Source organism: Accipiter gentilis, chromosome 24, assembly GCF_929443795.1.
Source record: "Accipiter gentilis chromosome 24, bAccGen1.1, whole genome shotgun sequence".
In the NCBI taxonomy this organism is placed as follows: domain Eukaryota; kingdom Metazoa; phylum Chordata; class Aves; order Accipitriformes; family Accipitridae; genus Astur; species Astur gentilis.
The window spans coordinates 23,194,978-23,218,717 of NC_064903.1; the positions used below are offsets into that span (position 1 = coordinate 23,194,978).

General features: G+C 45.6%; 1 protein-coding gene across 2 annotated transcripts; it reads right to left on the minus strand.

Annotated features, from left to right (window-relative positions):
• Positions 1–3,574: 3,574 nt before the first annotated feature.
• LOC126050333 (putative P2Y purinoceptor 10) lies at positions 3,575–12,507 on the minus strand. Of its 2 annotated transcripts, XR_007509511.1 has the most exons (3): positions 12,100–12,507; positions 4,125–6,721; positions 3,575–3,657 (listed from the first exon to the last, which is right to left on the minus strand). XR_007509511.1 is itself a non-coding variant. In XM_049828097.1 (2 exons), the coding sequence occupies exon 2, from the start codon at positions 6,717–6,719 to the stop codon at positions 5,697–5,699; it is 1,023 nt and encodes a 340-aa protein (XP_049684054.1). In that variant the 5' UTR covers positions 6,720–6,721; positions 12,100–12,507; the 3' UTR covers positions 3,583–5,696. The 2 variants fall into 2 exon arrangements, 1 of the variants encoding a protein (XP_049684054.1); XM_049828097.1 differs by having other exon boundaries at positions 3,583–6,721.
• Positions 12,508–23,740: the final 11,233 nt, after the last annotated feature.

A 23,740-nucleotide genomic window follows, 5' to 3' on the forward strand; every position in this document is an offset into this window, starting at 1 on the left:
TGGGATCAAGTGTGCATCTTTCCCCACAGCAGCTGAGCCCACCGGCTGGGCGATTGCCAGGGTTTCTCCGCGCTGGCAGCGACGCTGACCACGGGACCTGAGTGCGCCCCGTGCTGTGAAGTGGTGCTTCACCACGGTCGTGTAGAGAATGGAGAAAAGGATCCTTGACCTGAAGTGTCCTGTGGTCAGTGGAGATGCAGTTACTCAAATCTGTAATCAACATCCTCCTGAAGGCAAAGGCAAGACCAGTTTATATACAGTTTATGTACCAGCCTTTAAAGACATATCTATGGACTTCTTCATTACCGCTTGCTTATCCATCACATAAACATAGCCTGCTAGCAAATAAGTGCCCGTGAAGCCCCATGTTTCTCATCTCAGCTGACAGCAATGTGATTTGGAAGGTGAGAGCTGCTTATCAGTCCAGGTTTTCTTCTTGTGCAACTTTTTCAGCAGCTGATGCTGATCCTTAGAAGAAAGAACAGCACCGATGTATTTGCAAAACATTCACAAATTTGCAGAAGGGGGGCTGGCGCTGTGCCCCATCCCTCTCCGGAGGGTAAAGGTTTACCCCAAAGTGAAGTGGCTGTTTTATCAGGATATCCTCCCTAGGACATCCTACTTCTGTGTCCACAGCACATACCCAGCGCCCTATCCAGCTATCTCTGAGCCTTATTTTTAGGTACGTGTTTATGGCAGGGCTGCTGGGGAAGGAGAGGTCAGTGGGTGTCAGACCATAGCGAGGGTCAGACTTATACTTTGGGGTTCATAGCCATGTCGAGTCCTTCCTCTGCTCATCAGAATTTTGGAACACTTTTGCAGAAGATCACAACCCTCCTGGTCATGAAAGGCTGGCAGATTGACAAGCCTCAAGACTCTTCCTTTAACATATATTAATCAACCTCTCCATTCTTCTTTCAATGGAATGCATATTTTTGTTTAGCATTTTTGCTCTTCTGGCTCGTTACGGCTACTAAACGTGCATTTTACTCTATGCAATGTTATATTTTCAAAGGCAGATGACACAAAGGAATTTTTAAATAACTGTGAGACTTTATCTAAGGCCTCCAGATAAAGGTCACCTTCACCTTTAGCCTGGTATCCTGTGGGCAGAAGGCCAAATGTATATGATCAGCACCTCTTTAAGTACTCAGCATTTAGAAATATCTGACAGGATGCACCTGAAGGATGTATGAAAAACAGTGGGCCATTCAGGAGGAGGAGGAGACCTCATTCACACAAAGCAACTCCCCCTTGTACAGAGACTTGCTGTGGCTTGACCGGAGCTGTCGGCCACAGCCCGTGGGGCTGGGAGAGTCCCTGGTGCCCTGTGACACATAGTTTTTCTTGCCACTGCACAGCGGTCTCTACAGCGGCAGCGTTTTTAGGAAGCTTTGACTTATTTTTACAGCAAATAATTGTCGGTCGCTCCCTACCTTTTCAGGCTAAGCCCTTGTGTAAGCCATAGACCCAGCATTTTTGGTCAAAATGCACCAGCCATAGCCCTGAAATCTGTTAAATGCAATGAAGGGTTTTCATGTTTTTGAGCTGTCTCCTAGTTGTTGAGCTGTTATCCTGCATTTACAGCATATTTTGTTTTTTCTCTGCATAGAGCGCTGGTAGTTTCATTTAAGGAAAGAAAATGAAGCTGAGGTACTTGCAAGATCCTGCAGCTCGGAACCTGAGGCTGCAGAAAGACATTAAATCCCATGGGGTTTCTTTCCAAATGCGTTCGCTGTCAAGCGCAGGAGGGCCCTTTCTCAAGCAGGAGAGGAATTACCAGACCTCTGATACCAGTTTCAGATGGGATGGTTTTTTGCTGGCACTGCAAAGAAACACATTTTCTTTTGCTAACAGGCGAACGGCTCGTGCTAGAGAAGAATATGTCATGCCGCGGTTTTGCCCAGGGCCGTGCCGTCGGGGGACGTGCACTGCTGTCAGTGTAGGTGGCTTGGAGACCTCACCATGTTTCCACCCTGAGCAGTTCCCATCAGGGTGAAGCTTGATGTAGGGTGACTCCGGCACCAGGTGCCAGCGGAGCCCTTCAGATCCATCCTTCACAAATAGGTAAAGCTGTACCCAGCCTCTTGACTTGGTTAACTTCTGCCTTTCTGTGGCATCTCTCTTGAAAGACCTTTTTTTGTGTCTGCCCAAGAAGGTTGAAGATGTCTTCTTTTTATAGCTGGTGAGTCTGGGCAGTGGGACCAGCACAAGAGATAATTCAGGAGCAGTATCATGAAATTATATTTCCTTTTGTCAAAATAATAAACATCTTTATTGGTCACAGGAAACGGGGTGAATTACAGGAACTGGAGCTGGGCACGTTGTGCCTTTGAAAGTGTGAGAGTGCTGGCAGGCAAAGCCAAAACCTGCAGCCCCAGGTCTTGTGTCGGATCCAGCACCTCCCAGCCATGAAGGCAGCCGAAATGCTGTTGACCTCGGCAGTAAGGCTGGATTCATCTATTCTTCTCCTGACACACACTGCTGAGGTTTTGGAGGACTCGAACTAAAGGCTTTGAGTTTCACCTGCAGGTTTGTGGAGGCCAAACTGATGGTCTTTGACTTTCTACGTGCTTTCAGAAAATTCCAAGTTTTCCTTGATCTCTTTTTTTGCTTTGAATTGTTGCTCTCTAGGCTAGCTCACCATCATGACCATCTCGGCAAACTTTGCGTCATGGTTTAACCCCACCTGGCATCTAAGCACCACACAGCCAATTTAACTCTATCCCAGCCAAAACCAGTATGCTTTCCCACATGCCAGAAGAGAACGTTAGACCAAGCTGTCTAACCTCCTGCACGTCAAAGCGATTTGACTTGAAAGGCTGAAAGCGTTGAGTGTGTGACTTTTCCTCATAGGCTGGGGCTGCAGTATAGAAAAAGGACAGTTTGGGGGAGTCTAAGGGAGTTCAGAGGGCAAGTGAGGCAAGAAGACGGGGGGGAGTGTGAGCAGCCGAGGTGCTTGGGGATGCCGTCACAGTGACGGGAAATGTTATCTCTCATGCATCCAGCAAATTAATTGTTAATGTTAAGGTTGGGAGAACCACCATCACTCTTCGGACATTCAGATGCTGGAGCAGATATTCCCCTGCCAGGTCCACATTATAACTTTCAGTATGTAGGGGACTATAGTTACCAATTTCTGCTTTACCAGTCATCTTGTAAATGGTGAGTGCTTTTTTTAAGCCGAATAGATTTGGATCTGCAGCATGATTGTTGGATGAGATAGAGAGATGGTTTCTGCGGTCCTGCCTGCACGTAAGGATGAAAGCAGTCATGCGTCACACACAATCTGCAGCACAGCTATTCCCACAGAGGACCTCTCTCTCCCCAAAATACCTCTAAATCCAATATAAGTGTTTTAGTTTAAAAAAATAATAATAACAAATAAACAGCAGTCATATTAGAGTGGGGTGAAAACCTTTCTGTAGACAAGCGAGCAATCTGTTTAAGAATAATAAAAGTCAATGCACTCCATCACTTGAACTCTTTGATTCAAGGAGGAACTGATCCCATTCAGTTATAGTTAACACTTATACCTAGAAAAAAATCAGCTTATGTTTGCAAAAATGCGTTTATTTTTTAAGCATCAGTTTTTTGAAAGAAAAATGTAGGACAAGCTACATAGTTACCATAACAGCGCCTTCAGCTTGGTTTCACCTGAAAAATGAAGAGTTGTATGAGAAAGAAATCCCTGTAAACAGCTCCCAGTCACATGCTAGCTGGTCAAGGTCCATAAAAATCCTCAAAATAACCATTGAAACTAAAGTCTCCTTCACTGGCAATATTACACAGTGTCTAGCTTAAGAAAAAACTGCTAAATTGACAAAAAAAATCATTATGCGTGCTTAACTGTGTACCTGAGCATCAACCTCTGCTCACATTTTTAGAGGGACACCTTGCAGTGTGTAAACATGTATGTATATCGTTGGCATAATGAACTGCTAGTTTAATCTGGGAAAACATTTCCATTGACTTCAGTGGGAGATGGACTGTTTGTCTACTCTGCAGCTTTCTCACCAGAAAATGAGAAGCCTGCAATAATACCTCTCTGTGACAGTTACTTCCTTCAGATAGGCATATTTTGGTATTTTCACTTATCTATATGTAAGATCAAGTTCATGTACTGTGGCCCATAATCATCTTCTCACAAATGCGAGGAGAACTATGAGAGTTTACTCTATTTAATCATTATGACTTTGCTGCCTTTTAGAGGAACTCCAGCGCAATGGTGATTTCAACCTGGCTATTGTTTGCTTTTTCCCATTTTATTGTAAAACAGTCAAGTAGGAAAACATAATATGCAGAAAATTTTTGGCTGAGTTAAAATGTAATTACGTGGAATTGAGTAGTTAGATTTAAAATACACTTAGTAAATGTTTCTGGTATTTCCTCTATTTTTGTAGCAACATGTAAGATGCTGGTGGTTACTGAGAATTCCTTTTGAAAAAACACAGGTTTTCAAAGGCAATAAATCAGTGCCTGTGTTCAGCCAAAACAATCCCCAGGTATCACGAGGATACCCTTGAAGTTACACAAAGTTGGTGAACTTGGCCAAAGAGCTGTCACTAATTTAAAATAAGGGGTAAATGGCATCCTTTCTTGTCACTGCTTTTCATATCTTCATAGCCGATTATAAAGTGAAAACACCTTGGCAAGGACACCTCTCTTTTTTAAAAGATGTGTCAGTTGAACCCATTGAGCCAAGGTTTTGTGGGGCAGATCCATCGCAGATACCTCTGGGCCGAAGAAGCCACATGCAGAAGAGAGCGAGGACCTGAGCAATACCCCCAGCATCGACAAATCCACCCATGCCGGTGCCGAATCCGGCCGTGCCCAGCCTGCGGCACGCTCCCAGTGGTCCTGCGCCTCAGGGTCCAAAGGCAAAGACCCTGTGCTGATGCCCCCCCCAGTGCCAATGGGGGCAGCTTGGAGGGGAAGAAAGTCACTCACACCAGGGGCAGGTCCCACTCTCGGGAGTGTTTGAGGAGCCGTTGGGAGAATTTGTCTTAGAGGGTCTTGCACCAGCTGTAGGTGCAAGTTACGGGATGTGTCAGCAATTAAGGAGCAGACTTAGGGCTGGGTGAGGGGGGGAAAATGAACTGTGGGAGGGGGAGTGCGGGAAAGGTGAAGCAGAGGAAAGCGTGGTGACCAGTGGGATGCGTGGGCCACGGCAAGCCGGGATTGCTGTGGTGAAGCAAGCTGCCAACCTTCACGTGTCTGCAGCCCTGAGTGCGGAGACCAAAACTGCCATTTATTGTTACTGGCCATTTTCAGGTTCTTGTATGTGTTGTCTGTTTTTAGCAGAGAAGACACTACAGCGAATGTCAGTGTATAGATGTGGGATTGTCTTTGGCTTGATCATAGAGCCATGGAGGTGGGAAAATAGAAGAAAAGCTCCTGGGACGTTTCCACCATTTCCTAGCAAAAGCTTTGTCACTCCCTCCTGTAAATTTTCTAGTCCAGCTAGGTCAGGTGTGGGTGGCACAGCGGTAGGTGTAGTCATGCCAGTTGGGTCGCTCATCAGCTTCCAACACATCGGTCTTAAACAGAGTTCTATATATCGACAGATTTCCACTGCCACAAACTCCCCTGAATAAACTCGCAGGATCTTCCACAAAAGAGTTGGTAACTGGGTATCACAGAACAGTTTCAGATTTCATGTGAAATATCTTCATTCTTTTAAGCTGGCTTTCTTGTCATTCCTTAATTGATGAGGCGCTCTCTTTGCTCATGAGCCGACTCCTGATGACCATGCTGCTGTGCCTTGATATCTGGTCCTGAAACTCTGAAGTCATAAAGAAATACAGGATTGGATCCAAACAGCAGTCCAGGCTCGCAAGACTTAAGCAAAAGGGTTGGGTATAGAGTGTAATGGTACTCAGGAAGCAGTCTGTAATGACGTTTTCTTTCACCAACATGTAGAAAAAGAAGTTGATGTGGTATGGTGCAAAACACACGCAGAACACAATGGCACACATGGAAACCATCCTTAAAGCCTTCTGCCTCTCGCTGCTATTTTGCAGAGGTATCTGGAAGCCCCGAAGAGAGTCTTTTGTTTTCCAAGTACAGAATAAAATAATGATGAGTGGGCCGATGAACCCAAAGAGCTCTGCCGTGCCTGTCATCAGCACGGTGGCCACCTTGCTGTCGATCTGCCGGACTTGAAGGTCTGCAAAGCAGGTATTCGTGTTTTTGGCCAGGCCGTAGCTGCGCATGATGGGGAACGGCAAGCATGCCACCCCAACGAAGAGCCACACCGCGGTGCTGATGGCTACGTCGTACCGCCGCTTCCAGTCCTTGGCTTTGAACGGCTGATACAGGAAAAAATACCTCTGAATGCTAATGCAGGTGAGGAAACAAATGCTGGCGTACATGTTGAGGTACTTCAGGTAGAAACACAGTAAGCAAAGGAATCTCCCAAAAGGCCACGTGGAGTTAATATAATAGTATATTCGCAGTGGCAGCGCAAGGACATGAGCCAGGTCGGCCATGGCCAGGTTGATCATGAAGATGACGGCTTTGTTCTTCTTGCTGATGAAGCGGCACAAGACCCATAAGGCAGCGCTGTTTGCCAGGAGGCCGGGGATGAATATGATGGTGTACGTGGTTGCGTACAGGCTGTTTTTGAACGTTATATTGTGACTGGAGCAGGTCTGGTTGCTCTGCGTCATGACTGGGCTGCTGGAGACATCTGTCGTGGTATAGGGTGGGTGGGTCATTCCTGCAGAGAACAAAAACAGGGGCTGTAAAGGCAAAGGCACTGCAAGAGTTGTCAATATTCACATTTGCATTTCCTATTTGGCTATTCAGTGCAAAGTAGAGGTTTGGAAATGTCTTCTGTATAAACCAACCTGCTATCTTCTTCAAAGCTGCCCTTTCAGAGACTATTCATGCAGGCGTGAGGGACCATTCCTGTCGTGTCAATCTCCTTGCTGGGCTGTCCGAGTGCCATAAGCACGGGTGAAGCTGTGCCATACTGCTAATAGAGGAGCAGGAGAAGCTGCCTATCCTTTTGGCCATCTCCTTGAGATTGTCTGTGGTTTGGTCTCTGGGTAGCAGGGGAGGAATACGTGGAGGAAAGATGTGCCATAGCCCAGCTTCTGTGCGTGAGCAACCACGTGGCTCAACGATCAAAATGTGGGTGCCAACCACCGAATCACACCTGCTGTTAAGTTATACATTAGGCATTGGGCAGGTGGCATGTCTCCTGACCCCATCGGTGGACCTCATGTACCCACTTTCTCTGGCATGAGGGGGACAGGCCATGTGGAAAAGGGTAGCAGGGAGTGGGCTTGAAAAGTTTGACTGTTATAAATGCAGTCAGTGGTGCAGTGTGTTTAAGCTAATGTAACAGGCAGAGACCTAATCAGATCACCAACTTCCATTTCTCATCACCCCAACAGCCTCAGTTTAATACTTTTTTCCATCAGATAAATTGCTTTTTAGATACTTCCAATTTCTGCCTCTCCTTTGATTCAGATGAGTAGGGATGGCAATATGTCACATGTTGAACTGTTGGGCCATCTTTTCTTTTGTCAGCTTTTGTAACTGGGACTTGTCTTCAGTAAGGCCAGTTGGTTTTATCAGGTATTTCCCCATAACATTATAATTCTCATTACAGCAATTCCCTCCTTGTCTAATGTAACAGTTAAAATTGAATATCAGCTTCCTATTTCATGTGGCACTGCAGACACTGATTCATTCCTTCTGACTCATTTCCTGCACCACTGGCAAGGGGCATTTGCCAGAAAAAGTCTCTGTAGGTAGATATTAGTAACTCGTACCCTGTTACTAATGTTTTTTTCCTTCATGTTACAAAAAAAGAGTAGCACTTAGAGCTCTCAAGTGACAAAGAACACAAATAGCTGTTTTTTCAGCTTGTTAATCGTTGCGGTACTTGGACTTGGCAGCTCATACAGACACTGTTCAAGGCTGCAATGGAAGGGTTGTAATTCAGGCCCCAGAAATGCCCAAATGTGGCAAGGTCCCAGCACGGGCCACGGGCCACCCTCACCGCGGGTGCAGTGGCTCTGGCTGATGCTGACGGTGAGCAGCTCCACCTAACCACTGCTCCTGCAGGCTCCCCAGACAGATGCTGCCGCCAACTTTCTTGCTTTTCATTTTAAACTTGTCTTTCATTTTCTCACAGTCTTCAAAAAGCAAGGTCTGCATGTTTATCTCCTGCAACACCCTCGCTTTAGCAGCTGGGCTACATCCTTCAGTTGCACCAAACATCAAAGAAGTGCTGCAGTCAAGAAACTCTCTCTCTAATCCCCTTCCTTCACCAAGATGGCACGAGTACATGTACCTCCCAGGCTGGTTTTTTCCCTCCAGCACAATCCCTCCAGTCTGCCATTCGCTCCCAGTAACCCTCACCCCAGGGCAGCTCTGAGACGAGATGCTGTGCTCTGTTGTGGGGGTCCCCAACTGTCCCCATCCCAGGACACCACAGCCTTGCTCCTATCACGAGGCCATAACGTGCCCATGAGGAGGGAAGAGGCTCAAAGGGTGCTGGAAACAAGGGGGAAAGATGCATCTGGCCCATGCCCTTAACTCCACGAGGAGAGGAGATAAGCAACGTTGAATGCAATGGTCTGAGAAGCAACACTGGAGGCCTCCCACTCTCCTTTCTGGTGCTCCTAAGGACACTGAGGCAGGGAGTGGACAGGGCATGGAGTTGAGCACTGGGGTGTTCGGTCAGGGCATTGCTTCTCAGAGAGGTAAATTGGGGTTCCATCCCATTTCTTGAGAGGGCTGTGAATTTCTGGTGCTCTGGAGGTTTGTGTTCTCTTTCCATCTGGTTCATCTGCAGCTCTAGCTGGACATGTTGTCTGCTGCCCTTGCCTCCGGTAAGAGCACCGCTCACTACACCCAATTTCTGTCCCTTCAGGTGACCTCCCACTTTCCCAAGAAGCCATTAAAGAGCCACTTTGAAAGTTACTAGCTGCCTGGTTTCCCTTGGATGTCAAGGTTAGGCTGACTGCCTGGTGCCCCTCCAAAACACAAGTGCTAAATGGCCATTGAAATCATGGAGGATCAGGTACATTTGCAAAATGTTCTACTTTAAGGACACACTTATATTTAAATGCTGGCCAATGGACCTGTGTTCTTCAGTTCCAATGAGTCATAACAGTCAGTTTGCTTACTGAGGTCCCTAGCTACAGTTAGCCCTTATTTACATTTCATGTGACAGCTAAGGACTGAACCTCAACGTCAGCAATCAGAATAATCAAGTTCAGGCTGCTGACTCAAACTGGCCTCTGAATGGAGCCATTTAGGGTAAACCGACGTGTCGAGGATGCGTATGCTGTAACACAAAGTTGATACTGAATGCACATGCTTGATACCAGAAATCACCCTTTACTTTCTGATTGCAGCAAACTGTGCCCAGGCACCCAGACGAGCACAGCGCTGGGCTGCAAAGGCTGCAGCGTGCCTGAGACCATGGTGGAGCCCAAAGCAAGGAGAGATTTCCCCCAGCAGCCTTTATCTTCATCTGCTAATTGTCCACAAGGTGTCAGAGTTAATCAAGATTTCGTTTCTTTGCCCTCCTCTTTAAAATATTTTTCTGTCCCCCAGGGACTAGGGCTGTCTGAGTGGCAGGAGGCAGAGGCGGTGGTGTGACTATGGTCTCATGAGTTCATGTTGCTATTTTCTAGGGTGATCCCAAATTGAAAAACTCTCGTGGTGCTGAATAACTGATACTAGGAAAAAAAATGGCCCCAGGAGTAGTCCTTATATTGCTGGTATTTACAGGCAGAAGACACCTGAAAAGCTGCATTTTGATGGAGGTCAGGGAGCCGCTTTGAACCTTGGAGCCAAAAGGTGATAAAACCCAACCTGTGGAAATGCAGGTGACGTCCCATCCCCACCACCCCGAGCAAATGTTACACCGTGATTGACGAACAGGAAAGGTACGGTCCGCGGAGTCAGGAAAAGCCTCTCCTTTGCATTCAATGAACTTGGGGTCAGGCCGTTTATAATGAAGTGGACTGAGCAGGATGACCTGGCTGGCAGTGCAAAAGCATTAATACAATTAACACATACATGGGTGATGCCTGCTGGCTCATGAGAACAGGGCACTTTCTGAGAATAAATGACTTCATTACAGTGTCATAAAAATATAATGAGATTAAACCATCTCTTTGGACAAAATGCACCCAGGCATATGCACAGGGGACTACAAAATGATTGCATTTCAGCCCTTCCTCCCACTTGTTCAGACTGAAGCTTAATCCCACACTGTCTCCTTATCTTCCCACCTGTGCACAAAAGCAGGCACACAGAGATACCACTGAATGTCCGAAATTAGCCTCCAAAGCTGTAAAGAAAGCAGAGTCATTTGCTGCATGATGTGTGTACAGCAAAGGTAGAAGGCTGAAAATCTCCATCAGATTTTATTGATGCTTATTTACATATTGCAGGGAGACAGCTCCTACTGCAACATTGTTTTCAGAATATGAAATTAAAAAAAAAAAATTGTACTAAATAAATAGACTTTTATCTAACTACTGTTTTTTACATTTTAAATAGAGTCTGTATTTCTGAGGCTGTTGCAGTAAGGACATAATGAAGTATGCACATCATTACTTGTAGCTGGATGTTTGGAAGCTAAACATGGCATTTCTAGGAAAAAGATGTTCATCTTGACAGGACTGAGAAGCACAGAAATATCGTTCCAGAGTCCTGGATCTTTCTGGCATGCCCATCAGCAGACAGGTTAATTGATTTGATTAAGACACAAATGCCTCTACACTCTGCCCTCATTGCATGGCCGTGAATGTCTCACGCTATTGCACTCACACTTCGGTATGAAACCTCTGCAGTCAGAAGTGGAAAGTTCTACAGTTAAGGGTACTTTTTCTGGGTTTCTTCTTCCACAATAAAAGAGCAGATCGGGGTTGTTTGATCTGTTGTGATGAGATGTTTTCGTTTTGCAACACTAAACTAATTCTCACTTCTGCAGCTCCGGCAGCTGAAGAAGCAGGACACGCACACGCAGCAGGATGCCCGGCAGCCCTCTTGGAGCTCTTGCTCCAGGCTGACGAGGGCTGTCCCACGGATGGACTTCCATCATGGATGCAGTTCCCCTGGCTGGTGATGTTTGCACTGGAGCCAGGCTCCCAGCACTTTCACTTGACCCAGAAAACATGCCCTTGAACAAAAATCACACTCTTACTTCACACATCCTACTGCTCCAGCCTGCTGCTGAAGTCCTCTCCTACATAAATGTGCGGGAAGCCAGATTTGACATACTGACTCACCTTTGGTGCGGTTCCCTTTTGATTTACTTTAAGAAATTTCAGATTCAGGAGCCACCCACTATGAATCCTGTCTGTAAGTGCCAAATTGCATATGCGCTATATTGCCGTGCTCCCGTCAGAGGTGAGCTGCCGGTGCAAGTGAATACAAGCCCATCAGTAAACCACCTTTTACAAAGTAGAGTTTAAAAGCTTCAGTCCCTGAAGTAAGTTAAGTGTTAATCCAGACCAGTGACTGCAGTCTGAATTATGAATTAAAACTGCCTCAGGGTTCTCGTTAAGAAAAACAAGCCCAAGCAATCTTGCTATTTTTGCCATATTGTGTCCCACTGACTAATATTAATTAATTTCCTACTGTTGCAATTCAGTCAAAGAGCATTGGATGCCACAAAGACAGGCGGCATGTGGATTTTTTTTATGGTAATATAAATCACCGTTAGAAAAAACAGATTTGCAAGTTTCCCTTACTGTCAAGTATGATTTTAAAATAAAAGATGTTCCCTGAGAAATCAGGCAAAAGAAGGAAATTGTACCTAGCAATGACACTGGAGAACAGTTGGAGACCCACTAATTGCCCACGCTCTAGCATTTTGCTTTCTCTAGCAACAGCAACTTCATGCAGCCGCTGTTTCAACTCCTCCATGTGTTCATACAGAGGATTGGCGTGCAAGGAGGGCTGCTGGTTTTTTCAAGCCTCAAAAGTGCCACAAATCTCCTCCCGGCAAGAGCCAACCCCTAAGAAAAAGCCCGAGGAGCTCAACTTTTTTTCGTAAGAAACAGCATAGGCTCGTGAACCAGGGTTCTAGGTCGCAAAGAGAGAGCTTAAAAGCAGCCTTACCTTTTCAGGCAGAAACCCAGCTAAGCGCAACTGTGCTGGTGGGAGGAAGTGGAGTGTCCTGGCTGCACCGCGCCAGCCGTGGTGTTTACATGTGCACGGCGACCTGAATGACATCACGGGGTGCTGCAAGGTGCTGCTTTGCCTGCGGCTGCCTGCTGCGGCTGCTGCTGGCTCGCAGCCCCCACCTGCATCGGGGGGACTCGCGCGCTGGGTTCCCAGCCCTGCTGAGCTGAGTCCCGGCCGGGCATACGCGGGGTTGTCCCAAAATCAGGTTCACGTGCCTTCGTCCTCGGTGGTTTTCTCTCCCGCCGCGATGGCTTGGCACCCCCCCGGGGCTGCTGGGGGAGAAGGTCCTGAGCGGAGCTGGGTGCTGCTCCGTGCAGGGCACCCCTTCCTCCTCTCCCACTCTTCTTCCTCTTCAAGCAGAGCTCCGAGCTGACCATGGAAACACATCTGAGGTTTCTGCTTGCTCCTCCCTGCGAAGTTCGGCTTTGCTCTTACCTCCTGATGGCGGGGCTGTGGTCGGTCATAGCCGTGCGTGAGCCTCGGCTGGTGGTTGCTCTGTTTCACCTAGTGCTAAGTCCTCTTGCTGATGAAGTCCAACTTCCCAACGGCTTTTTATAGCACTCGCCTGAGCCTTGGTTGACATTTCTCTTGAACTAAATAAGCAGGCAGCTCAGTTTACGCTTGCTGGAGTTCCCTGCCAGCAATGTCAAACAGTGGCACTTCTTAAATTGTTTCAAGCAACGGGGTGAAATCCAGCCTCACCCTTATCCCGGGGGGGTAGATGCATTAGTGAGGCTAGGACCTTACCCCCTTAGGGGATCTAATTGTCTGGATTTTCAGAAAGCCACCGGGAATCTGCCCTGCTTTGCCTCTTCTGGGTCGGCCTCTGGCTTTCAGTACACGACTGTCCCTGTAGCTCAGCAGTTTAACTCTCTGCTCTGCCATGGTTTAAGTGTGTGAAGTAGAACATCACTGCAGCTACTGCCTGTCTTGGAGACAACATAGACATTGATGTCTGACTGCTCAGAAACCTCAGAAACCCAAACCTAGTGGCTCTGATTCAAATAAGAATGCCTCACAATGAACACCCCCCCAAAATGCAGCGCTGTGCTTTACAGACATTCCTATTTCCATGAATTGTCAAAGGACGTTGGTAGAAGTTGGGAGACTGTCAGATGTTTATTTTAAAATTATTTATATGGGCTTCACGAAAAGAAATAGTGAGCTTTTGGCCGATGTTGCAGTGTTTATCAGTACATCCTGTTTAGCTGATTTTTTAAGTTGTTCATCAGCAATGGGAACATATTTGCTGGAATTTATTCAACCACAAAGTTGTCTTTAACATTAAATCACAGCACGATACTCCATAGCCTGGCAAGCTAAGCAGAGCCTCATTTGGAAACAGCAATTCAGAAACAGTTCACTGATTGACCCGACTAGCATTTCTGGAAAACAAACGTTATCAACTCTTCCGCAGATGCTCTCTTGTCTGCATGAACTTCCATCTGTAACGCTTTCATCCCCACTCAGTTGTCACTAATAGACCTGAGTGATTTGAGCAAAAGCCACAATCCTTGTAGAAAGGAGAGATGAAGTTAATCATAGCTGTGCTTGTACCTGTCGGTAGGTGAAGCATCGCAGTTACAAAAGTAAACTGTAACAATAAAAAAGGGTGCTTGTGAAAATACACTGTATGCTTAAGAACAGGTCTACTTACAGAAGAGATGCAGCTACTGTTGCTGCTCTATACTCATGCACATAAATTGTTCTGGCAGCCTGGTTTAGGGCAGATTGTTATACAGTAAGTGTAGGAACAAGACAGAGATTTAAAGGCACAAGTCATATAAAACCTGCAGAATAGTTCTGCCGAATTTCTTTGTGCTTCAGTTTACCCAGTTGCAAAGTGGGAATAACATTTTTCATATCTGAATGTGGATGTTTGCTGCCTGGACTTTCGTGAGACTCAGCTAGAAGATTACATACATTCAAAAAACTTCTGTGACCTGTCCAGGACCAAGCACCCTTGGTACTGGAAGAGGACTTTGGCATCGCCAGTCTGGAGGATTTGAACCTTGCTTGCCAGTATTGCGTATCAGTTATCCTGCAGGCAGGGAGTGAGGAAGTGGATTTTTTCTGCTGATAAAACTGAACTCACTCTAGGGATTTTTCAGACAGTTACACTGGTTACAGATGTACTTTCCCTATAGATCTATTTGTCCTGATTCTGTAGGTAAAAATTTTTTTTTGCATAAGATGCCAAAGGCTGTTCCCACTCTTGTTTTTTGCTTACCAGAATAATGAGCTTGCCAGAAATATTCGCTACCATAATTACCTGTATTAGAGGAGAGCTTGGCTCCTGCAAAACAGCATGGGCAGCATTTCCTGGCGTTCAGAGAAGGGGCTTGACCTCAGCTATATTTGTGTCGTTCTGGGTTGGTTACTTGTGGAGTTCAGCCCGGGGTGGTCTGCAGCGTGACTTTTGTGTCCTCCACGGTAGAGACGAGAAGCCCGTGTGGAGCCAGCTCCCCGGTAAGAGGATGCCCCAGGCTGCCGTCGGCAGAGCCTACCTGCCGGTGTGGGAAGCGTGGGGGTTTGACCGCAGCAGCAGCCTGACGTTAGCTGCCGTGGCGTGCCAGTGCCAGCGCTGCCGCCGTTAGTTAATGAATAATTGAGCAATACACGCTCTCATGGCTTTAATGCAGGAAAAAAAAAAAAAAAGTCCAAATTTGCCTGTTTGTCTGCTAGGAAGCTTGTTTCAACGTGCGAGAATGAACACATGTAGAAACGTGTTACTGTGCCTTTTTCATGCTTCTGTTTCCGTTCTGAGTTCTTTTCCAGAATCCAAAATTAGGTTGCGACTATGTGTCTTGCCGGCAGTAACAGCATCAATGCCTTTTAGCTCACAGAATATTTGAAGCAGTTCTTTCAGATATGTGTGTTTTCCACATGTTCAAGGGAAGGAGTCACAGGAGGAAAAAAATCAAGCTCTAATGAAACAAATTACAGCCCCTTAGCAGGAACCAGGGGAAAAACAATTACATGTCTGAATTATTAGTGTCACTAATATATAATTATTAATGTTTGCCTGAAATAAAGACTTAAGAGTTATCATGTCGTAGTATGGAGAGCAAATTTATTTTGTTGTTGAGCCAAGCCTTCATAGTACGGAAAAGCAGATATTCAGTGAAAGATACTGCCAAAAAGTTATATGAGTTTGGTCAAAAGTTGTACTATGACAAACAGAAAGTAAATATTTGTATCCTGATGGTCTGTCTTCTTATGGAGAACTATATGGGCTTATTTAAAGGAGTACAATGACTTATGATAGAAAGTGGAAAGCATATATGCAGATTAAAGTACATAAATGTGTTGTTTATTCTAAAATCCTCTCACATGCTATAAATCATAACAAAAAGAGGAACACAGAATGGCAAACATTTCAGAATTCTGTACTTTTATCTATGTATTTGGGCCCCCAGATGGTAATCATTTTTTCCCTTGAAAAAAAAAAAAAAAAAAAAAAAAGAAAAGAAAAAGCAGGTATATTGAAAAGGTAAAACCTCGGTGTACTGTGAGAAATCATTTCTAATTACCTGCCTGCATTTTTATGGCAACTGAAATATTATTGCTCATTAGTGACTCTTTTGCTGTTGCAGAGCTACAGTTACATAACATAGTTAAAACACGTTGTTAATAATTTCCTCTGGTCCTAGTACAGATGCACACATTACTTTTGCCCAAAAGAGAGGCAGATTCTGTTTGAAATAGATAGGTTTTTAATTCAAAACAGGAGCATTTCCTAATAGAGAACCCTGCTAGTTCTGTCTTAGTTCATCACTGACTACATCCCACGACAGTCCCTCCCTTCCGTGGGCTCTTGAAACTGTGAATAGACAATGAGCTGAAAACATTCATATCCAAGTGTTTCTACAGTAATAAAAATATTCCTCTCTGACAGCAGAAAGAGAAAGGAAATCTTAGAATGTTTTGGAGTCTGGGGTGCCCAAAACCTTGGAAGCTCACCCCAGATTTTATTCAGACCAGCTGAGCACCTTGAATCTCTGGAACTCGGTGAAACTCTGAGAAGATTTTCTCATGGGAGATTAGGGGCTTGCCAATACCAGCCGCAAGTACTTACCCATCAGAACCATTGCTCTTTTGTTATTGTTATTTACTTCCAAAGTTCTGCTTTTCAGCAGAAACTAAAAAGGAGGAAATATGTCTTCTACTCTTAACACACCATCGCCTCTGAGAAGTCTTTTCCATGCAGCTAATACTAAAAATAGCTTCATCGGTTGTCTTTGCTAAAACTTCTTTGCCATTCTTTACAGTTCAGAATCCCTTGACACACAGAATCCAGTAATCTATGGCCTTCTGGAGCAGATAAAAGAAAATTTTGTGGGGGAGGGACCTGGGGGGGAATGCGTGCTTATTTTTGTTGGTGGTGACTTTAATTTCTTTGCCCAGTTTGTCCAAGAGGCTTGAAAAAGTTCTCTTTCCAAGGGGGTCTATATAGCCGTGAGTAACCCTGTAGCAGCTGCTGCAAGCCCGCACAAGTGATTCCTTTTTCTTATCTGCACAGTGTATTGAGCACATCCTTTACACGCAGTGTTCCTGGAGGAGAAAGACTGGCACAATCCGGTGAGATCCAACTAAATGTAAAGGTTATACAATTAACAGCCTTTAGGGCTCTCTGTGTAAGGGTCTTCTAGTGTCAGATCATCATACTAAGGGAACCAAAATCAGCTTAGAAACTATCTGCTAGAGTGATGTCAACTCTTACATGCTGGTGACTAACCCCTCTTGTATTGGCAAGCCAATTATGAGAGTAAGGGTAATGAAAGTCTGCGATAGTGGTGTGAACTTGTACATCCTCAGGTTGTTGCCATTGGGAACCTACCTGAAATATAATAGCTGGCTTTCAGGAAATGAGATTTTCAACCTGTATTGGAACCCTTGCAGCATTCCCATGCCCTCAGCTCACCCTCCTGCCTAAGCCAGCAGATACGGTAACTGTTAAGTGCGGTAGTGCCTGGGTCAGCAGGGGAAAGCTCATGAAACTGGTGTGGGAAGATCCACGGTTCTGAGTTCAGGTATTTACATGTTTGCAGTACTTCCTCTCAGCAGACTGAAGGAGTTCCCACCCGTTATGCAACATTGCTTATCAGCATAGGAGCACACGTCGTGATTGCACACATGTGGAGGGGCAGAGAAGGGGGCACCAGGGAGGCCAGGGGGAACATGAGGCTGCTTCAAAAGCCATTGGTGTGCCAATGTCTCAAATATCGTCTGTGATGTTACAGGTTGCTGCACTCTGCGCACGATGCCTGCAAAGTGAAGGGCAAGCATTTTCATGTGAACTGGAACACAAAAAGCAATGAAATCCACTCCACGGGGGATTCCCAAGACTGGAAAACACCCTCCTAATAAATATGAGCAACTTCCACTCATGTTCTTCATCACATTTGCTTCATAAGGCTGTGCTTCCTCTTTCACTTCATCTGGGTAGACAGCAGCAAAGGTTTCAGCAAACCAAGAACTTAATCAAATTTAAAAACTAGGAACAACCTGACAAGAATGAGGTCAGACTGCTAACATATACAAGTGAGACTGGTGCACAGACAGAACTATACAAGAGCAAAAGTCAAAGCAAGTCAACTAAACTCAACATACTGAAGTACTGGTAGGGGCTTGGCACTAAAGCTAATCCCCTGTAAGTCCCTTTCATATCTTTTGCCCTAAACCAAAGCCAACTGCAGCTGAAGGAAGATGAAATCCTTCGCAACTTCATTGGCCGTTCTTCAAAGTAATAATCAAGTGCGTGCAGCCAGCAGTGTGTGGGCTGAGGCCCAAGCAGCTGTACGTGCTGCTGGCAGGCCAGGAATCCAGGCTGGAAAGTGATCCCCAGCGTCCAGACCTCTTTACTAAGAGGCCAAGAGGGTGCAGAAGGGCTAAGAGATACGGGAACAGAGAACAGTGGGACTGCAATGGAAACACCTTCTATGTATGCTCTGTAGGACAAGACTGTGCTACAAATGGGATATTTCCCAAGGGAGGTTAGCAGGTGTCTGCATCCCCAGAAATTGTGCAGAGCTGACAACATCATGATGGATTGGTGCGGTAAAAGGCCTGTCACGTGCCATGTAGGACAAACAAGGTGTCTTAGGAGCATGAACACAGGGCTAGGCATGTGCCTAGGTATCAAGATGTAAACCTGTTCAGAGACAAAAAATGAGTTCGATGACATCAACGACTAGCACAAAGAGATCAACAGCAAAAGTCGTATTTCAGGTCTACTTTGGGTAGCTCCTGTCTGGTAAAGGACTACAAGGAGAATGATTCATGGGAGAAAACAGGCTCATGAAACAATCATTTTATCATTTCATTAAGATCAGAAACAGCACTGGCTGTTTGCTCAAAGCATCTGCAACAAGGATTTCACTGGTTCATTGGAACAATGAACAGTCACGAGAAGGTTTTGCTCCTATCACTACTTTCCATGCTAACAGAGCAGGGTAAAGTCTTGGGAGCTGGTTTAATTTCCCTGCCCAAAAGCAGAGTCTCAGGGATGTATGTACATGTAGATAGAGCAGCTTTATCTCAGCCCTTCCTGAGAAACATTAGCTAAGCATAATCTGTTTGGAGGTTTGGGGTTTTTTTTGCTTATAAAGAATTTTGTAAGCTATCATTCTTGCACTAAGTGCCTTACTGTGCTTAGAGGACTCCACTGAAGACGAACACAACCAATTATGAACGCCAAGTTTGTGCCTTCCTGTGGGTATGGACAGAGCTACAGTTGAAGGCCTACAGTACAGCAAGTTCTAGGCAAATAGGCAAAGGAGAGCTGGGAAGAGGCCTGGAAACGAGCTGTGGCATCCCACAGAAAGGTGGATTTGGTCTTCTGCAACTGGTGGGAGGGAGCAGAGCAGGAGCCAGCGGGACTGCATGTCGGACCTGGGGCCTGCTTCCCATTTTGGAGAATGCTGTCCCTTGCTTGCATCCCATGAGGACTGTTAAAACTAGCTATGTGTTGGAAGGAATGAGCAAGTCTTTACTATTACAGGCAGTTCATTTGGACAGAGGAGTCAAGGTTTCCTTGGCAATGATAATTCACTGGCCCTGTTGGTTTTTTCAGTCACTACTTCTCCTTTTGACGATTTCTCCAGCATCTCTGTATTTAGGTTGTCCCCTTTTTTCTATTTTCTCTTTCAAATTTGTCTTTCACTCGTCAGTCACTGTTTTCCTCTGACACCTGGGGAGGAAATGCAACACAACGGTATCTTAATTACGCCTGCAGCATTCTGTGGTTTTGCCATGTTTCAAGCAGAAAGCATCCTTCAGATTCTGGGGTGACACAATGGTTAAGCTACATCTTATTTTTCTTACCTTTTTTCTCACTTTTTTTAGCTTCTCACCTATTTAGTTTTCTATCCATAATGTGGATTGTATCAAACTACCGATTACTTAAATGGTATTTCTGAAGCTGGGGTATCAGTTGCCTTAAGGGATTTGACTCTAAGTTGATGTTTCTAACTATATATGATCACATATAGGATTAATGAGCTAGAAGAAGGAACATTTGTTGCCTTTGAGTCAGTCTAAATTTATTTTTCCCCCTATATTACAGTTGTACTTGGAGAGTGAAAGTGCAACCAGCAGTTGCACTCCCCTTGAACCAGTACCACGACTCCTACCTATTTGTAAGGGCTTAAATCCAAGCTTTAACTGGCAAAATCCCATGCAAACTTTCCACATCATTTCTAGGGCTGAGATTGGGATAATGCCTCTGTCTTTAAAACCTGTTGAGAAACTGAAGATTATGGTCTGGGGGGCTCCAAGTGTAGAACATCCCAATGAATAGTCAAAGAGAGAAAAAGTTCTGAATTGGCTTCTTAAAAAGTCTAATTTCAGACTAAAAGCAAAGTTCCTTATTTTCCCTCCTCCCTGAAATCACTGGAAGAATGAAGCCATAGCTAATCAAGCAATAGCTAACTGAAGTTTGGATTGTGCTCTGACTGAGAAATTATAGCTGCCTTTGGACTAGAGCTGGACTCTACAATTTCTCATTTCAGGCTGGGTTATTGGGTTTGGGGTTTTTTGTTTGTGGGGTTTTTTTTGTTTTTGGTGGGGGTTTTTTTGGCTTGCTGAGCTTTCATAAAACACTTTGGGTTTGGGTTTTTTTTTCCTGTTTATTCTTGCTAAGCAGAATACAGATGTTTCCCAGATCTGTTAGTAATTCTCAGGTTCCTCTTCCCCATCAATGTCAACCCCATCTCCACTTTTCCCAGGACGTCTCAGCATCTTTGCATCTAGGTAAAAAAAACATTTTTAGCCACAGTAAATGACAAAATACATCGTCTTGGATAGCTGCATCTCACAAATTCATGGCGCAATCATTTTTTCTGAGAACAATTGTGCAGTTAGAAAAAAAAAAAGAAGCCAATGGTTTGTGGTCAAGACATGCACAGTGATGTGAGACTTTTACTCAATTGAATAATGGTGACAAGGTTCAAAGATCAGCTATGGTGATGCCTTTTTTTTTCTTTCTTACTTTCTAACTGGAAAGAGAACTAATGTCTGGAAGAAGCACTGAACAGTCACCATATCAGGGATTTCAAGTTAGCTCTATTAACATGTATTTATTAGATTGCGGCAGAGCAAAAGACATCAGACTTCATCAGAGCAATATCCTGGCTTTCGTCAGCAGTCTTAACAGATGCTTCGGAGGAAGGAGAGAGATGCCTTCCACAGTGTGTGCAGCAGTGAGACAGCGTGTATTAGAGCAGGAGGGAAATTCCGGCGAGAGCATGTGAGGGCTATCGCAAGGGCTGAGCAGTGTTTAACCACTCTTACTGCAGCTGTGCTCTGGCTGGTGCGTGTTTAGACAACTCAGGCAAGTAAGAAGTGCCTGTGCCCTGAAGGATGGTGCCATGGGAGAGGTGTAGGAAACAGAAAGGGATAAGCATGTCCTGAGCAGTCCATGGACTACCTTGCAGGAGGAGGAAGGGAGACTGACCACATACAGTCTGGCACTGAGATGGTGTCAGGCACAGACACCTTTGAACTGTAGAATAGGCACTGCAGAGCAGCGAGAGAGAAACAGAACTGATTTCACATGGAGTCAGGCCAAAAGTGCAAGCAGGAAATGTTCATTATTTGCTGGCAGTATGATTTCTTGTTAAAACTGGTAAAAGTAATTAATCCTGTTCTTGTGAGGAGTGAATGAGTGATGGCAACAAAATATATTTTTGCTTCCTAAAACAGAGATTAGAGCCGTTGCAGAAGTAAGAGGAGCTCTGCAGCTGAGGGAACTCGTCGTTTTTCTGTCCTCATTCAATCCTCTCCGTTGAGAAAAGATTACCAGAAGATGGAGAGAGGGCATTAAAATCCTATCATGGTGCTGTTTAAACATGACCGTTTTCACATTAAGGTGTGAACTCATCGCACATAGCTTAGCAGCCTCTTCCATTACAGCTGTATTTTAAAAACTACGTGTTTAAGCCCCAAACTCAGCTTCCTTTCATCTCATAGCTACTTCTTCAGACAAGGCTATATATAACTTCCATCTGAAACTGGCTCAGAGCAGTACGAGCTTTCTGCTCGTATATGTTGGGGCTAGACCCACTGAATCTGCATATCCTTGAACAATAAGCACTCCCACGCCTGATGTTTGGACATTTAAGCCACTGCAGAGGCTTGTATGCAGCTCAGGGGTTTCTCTTCCAGCACTGGGAGAGGTAGGCTCCGAGAAAGAGGGGCGAGTGCTGCAAGCAGGGAGCTCAGAGGAGGAGCTGAGCCGATGGGTACATGACCTTTCCCTCCCTCTTTTGGCTCAGTGAGTCTTGAATCTTGGCTGCACAGGTGGAAGAGCTGAGAAAGGAAGGGTGGAAAGGCACCCTTCCTTTTTACAAGGATTAATTGACAAGTGCGGTAGTTAGGGCAGTCTCCCTTGAGGTGGGAACCCACCTTGACATGGGTGGGAACCCACCTTGAATGCCAGCACTGAGCCGAGCGGCTCCTCCAGCCACGTGGAAATTACAAAGGACAGCAGTAGCACCACCGCAACTGCCAGGCATTTGGTTTCGGTTTGTTTATTTTAAGCACCCCTGCAACTGCACCTTGTGAGGAGCCTGATCCTGTCAGTGTAAGTGTGCCTTGAGCACAGGGACTGGGTGACACGAGTTGGAATAGCTTTTTCCTGGATTCATGCCAGTTTGAGGCAGGAGTTTGGTGTTGAACAGCTCTGGGCAGCAGAGCTCCAGGTGGGTGGCACAATTCCAGGCACCTTCTGTAGCACAAGTGGAAATGCAAAGTGTCTGAAGCACTTGGGCACATCCAGGGCACTTCTGGCTGCCTGTGACTGCAGTTTTGGTACCTCTGTCTTACTAAAACCACTTTTAAGAATCCCAAGTCCTTTGTTCAACCTCAGCTTGAGTGTTCGGGAGTGTGCTTGCTGACGGAAAGCTGATTACCAGGGAAGACAATCAAAAGATTCCCCCAGGTAGGTCACCAAAGAAAGCTTTGAGGAAAAAATGCTTTTTTTACAGCCCTTTTCTCAGCAAGAGAGTAAACTTGGGCAAAAGGCTGCTAATACTGGAACACTGGCCATGCAGCTGGATGACATGCAGCATTGACTTGGCTGAATTCACTGAGGTTTCACATTCATTCATGAAATTTTCACTTTGGAGTGGCATGCTTGGGAACTGTCTGTCCTCTTGCATAAATTTGTCCTGTACTCCCCACTGCTTGTCCTGATTTCTTTGACTGAAGTGTGACTGCCCCGACCGGAATCCAAATCCAACTCTGGCCTGTTGGATAATCCCATGGTGCACAAATCCCCACGTCTCCCTGTGCTGCAGTTGCTGCAGAATGCTTTACCCTCAGACCGTTTCGCTCCAGCACTGAGCAGCGTGGCTGTAATAGCACAGTTCGTTGCATGAACTGTCTGGGTATTTATGCAGCCTTGTGGGCAGCTTCATAGCCCACACTGTTTCGTACAGCTGTGGCCAAACTGTTATTAGTTCCCTAGTCAGCAGGTCTGAAGGCCCCCGAGCTATGAGGTGAAGCATAGACGAATGTTTGTGTATTTGTATAACTTCCCTGGTTAATTATTTGAGCGCCTTGTGGCCTTTAAGGTGTTCAGCCTACTAGTAAAGGCAGTGGTATTAGCTCTGTTTCACAGAAAGGTGACCAAGAAATAGCAAGGGCTAAGACAAAAAGCTTCTGACTTCTCATGTTGGTCTCGGTCCCTTTATCCAGAGGGCTTTGAGTCAGTGTTCATTTGCTTCTGCCTTTATAGCTGCCTGTCCTAATGAGACATCTCCGTGTGCAGAGGTTCATTCGTACTGCAGCTTTGCTAATGGATGCAACCATGCCAAACCAGCTGGCCAGCCCACAGCCCTCCAAAAAGATCCTTGCAGCTTTTAGGGCCTTTTAGCCTTCCTAAAGACTAGAATGCGTCCAACAGACCGTGGCAGTCTCAAATCACTCCCTTTGGAAACAGCAGCATCAATCCTTTCACTGTTCCATCTAGAGAGTGAGGCAGCCACTGTGCCATTAGCACACGCGTCTCGCATCACAGGACTGATAGCTCTCCTTATTTCTGTGCTTGCTACCCCAAACTTCACAGTCACTG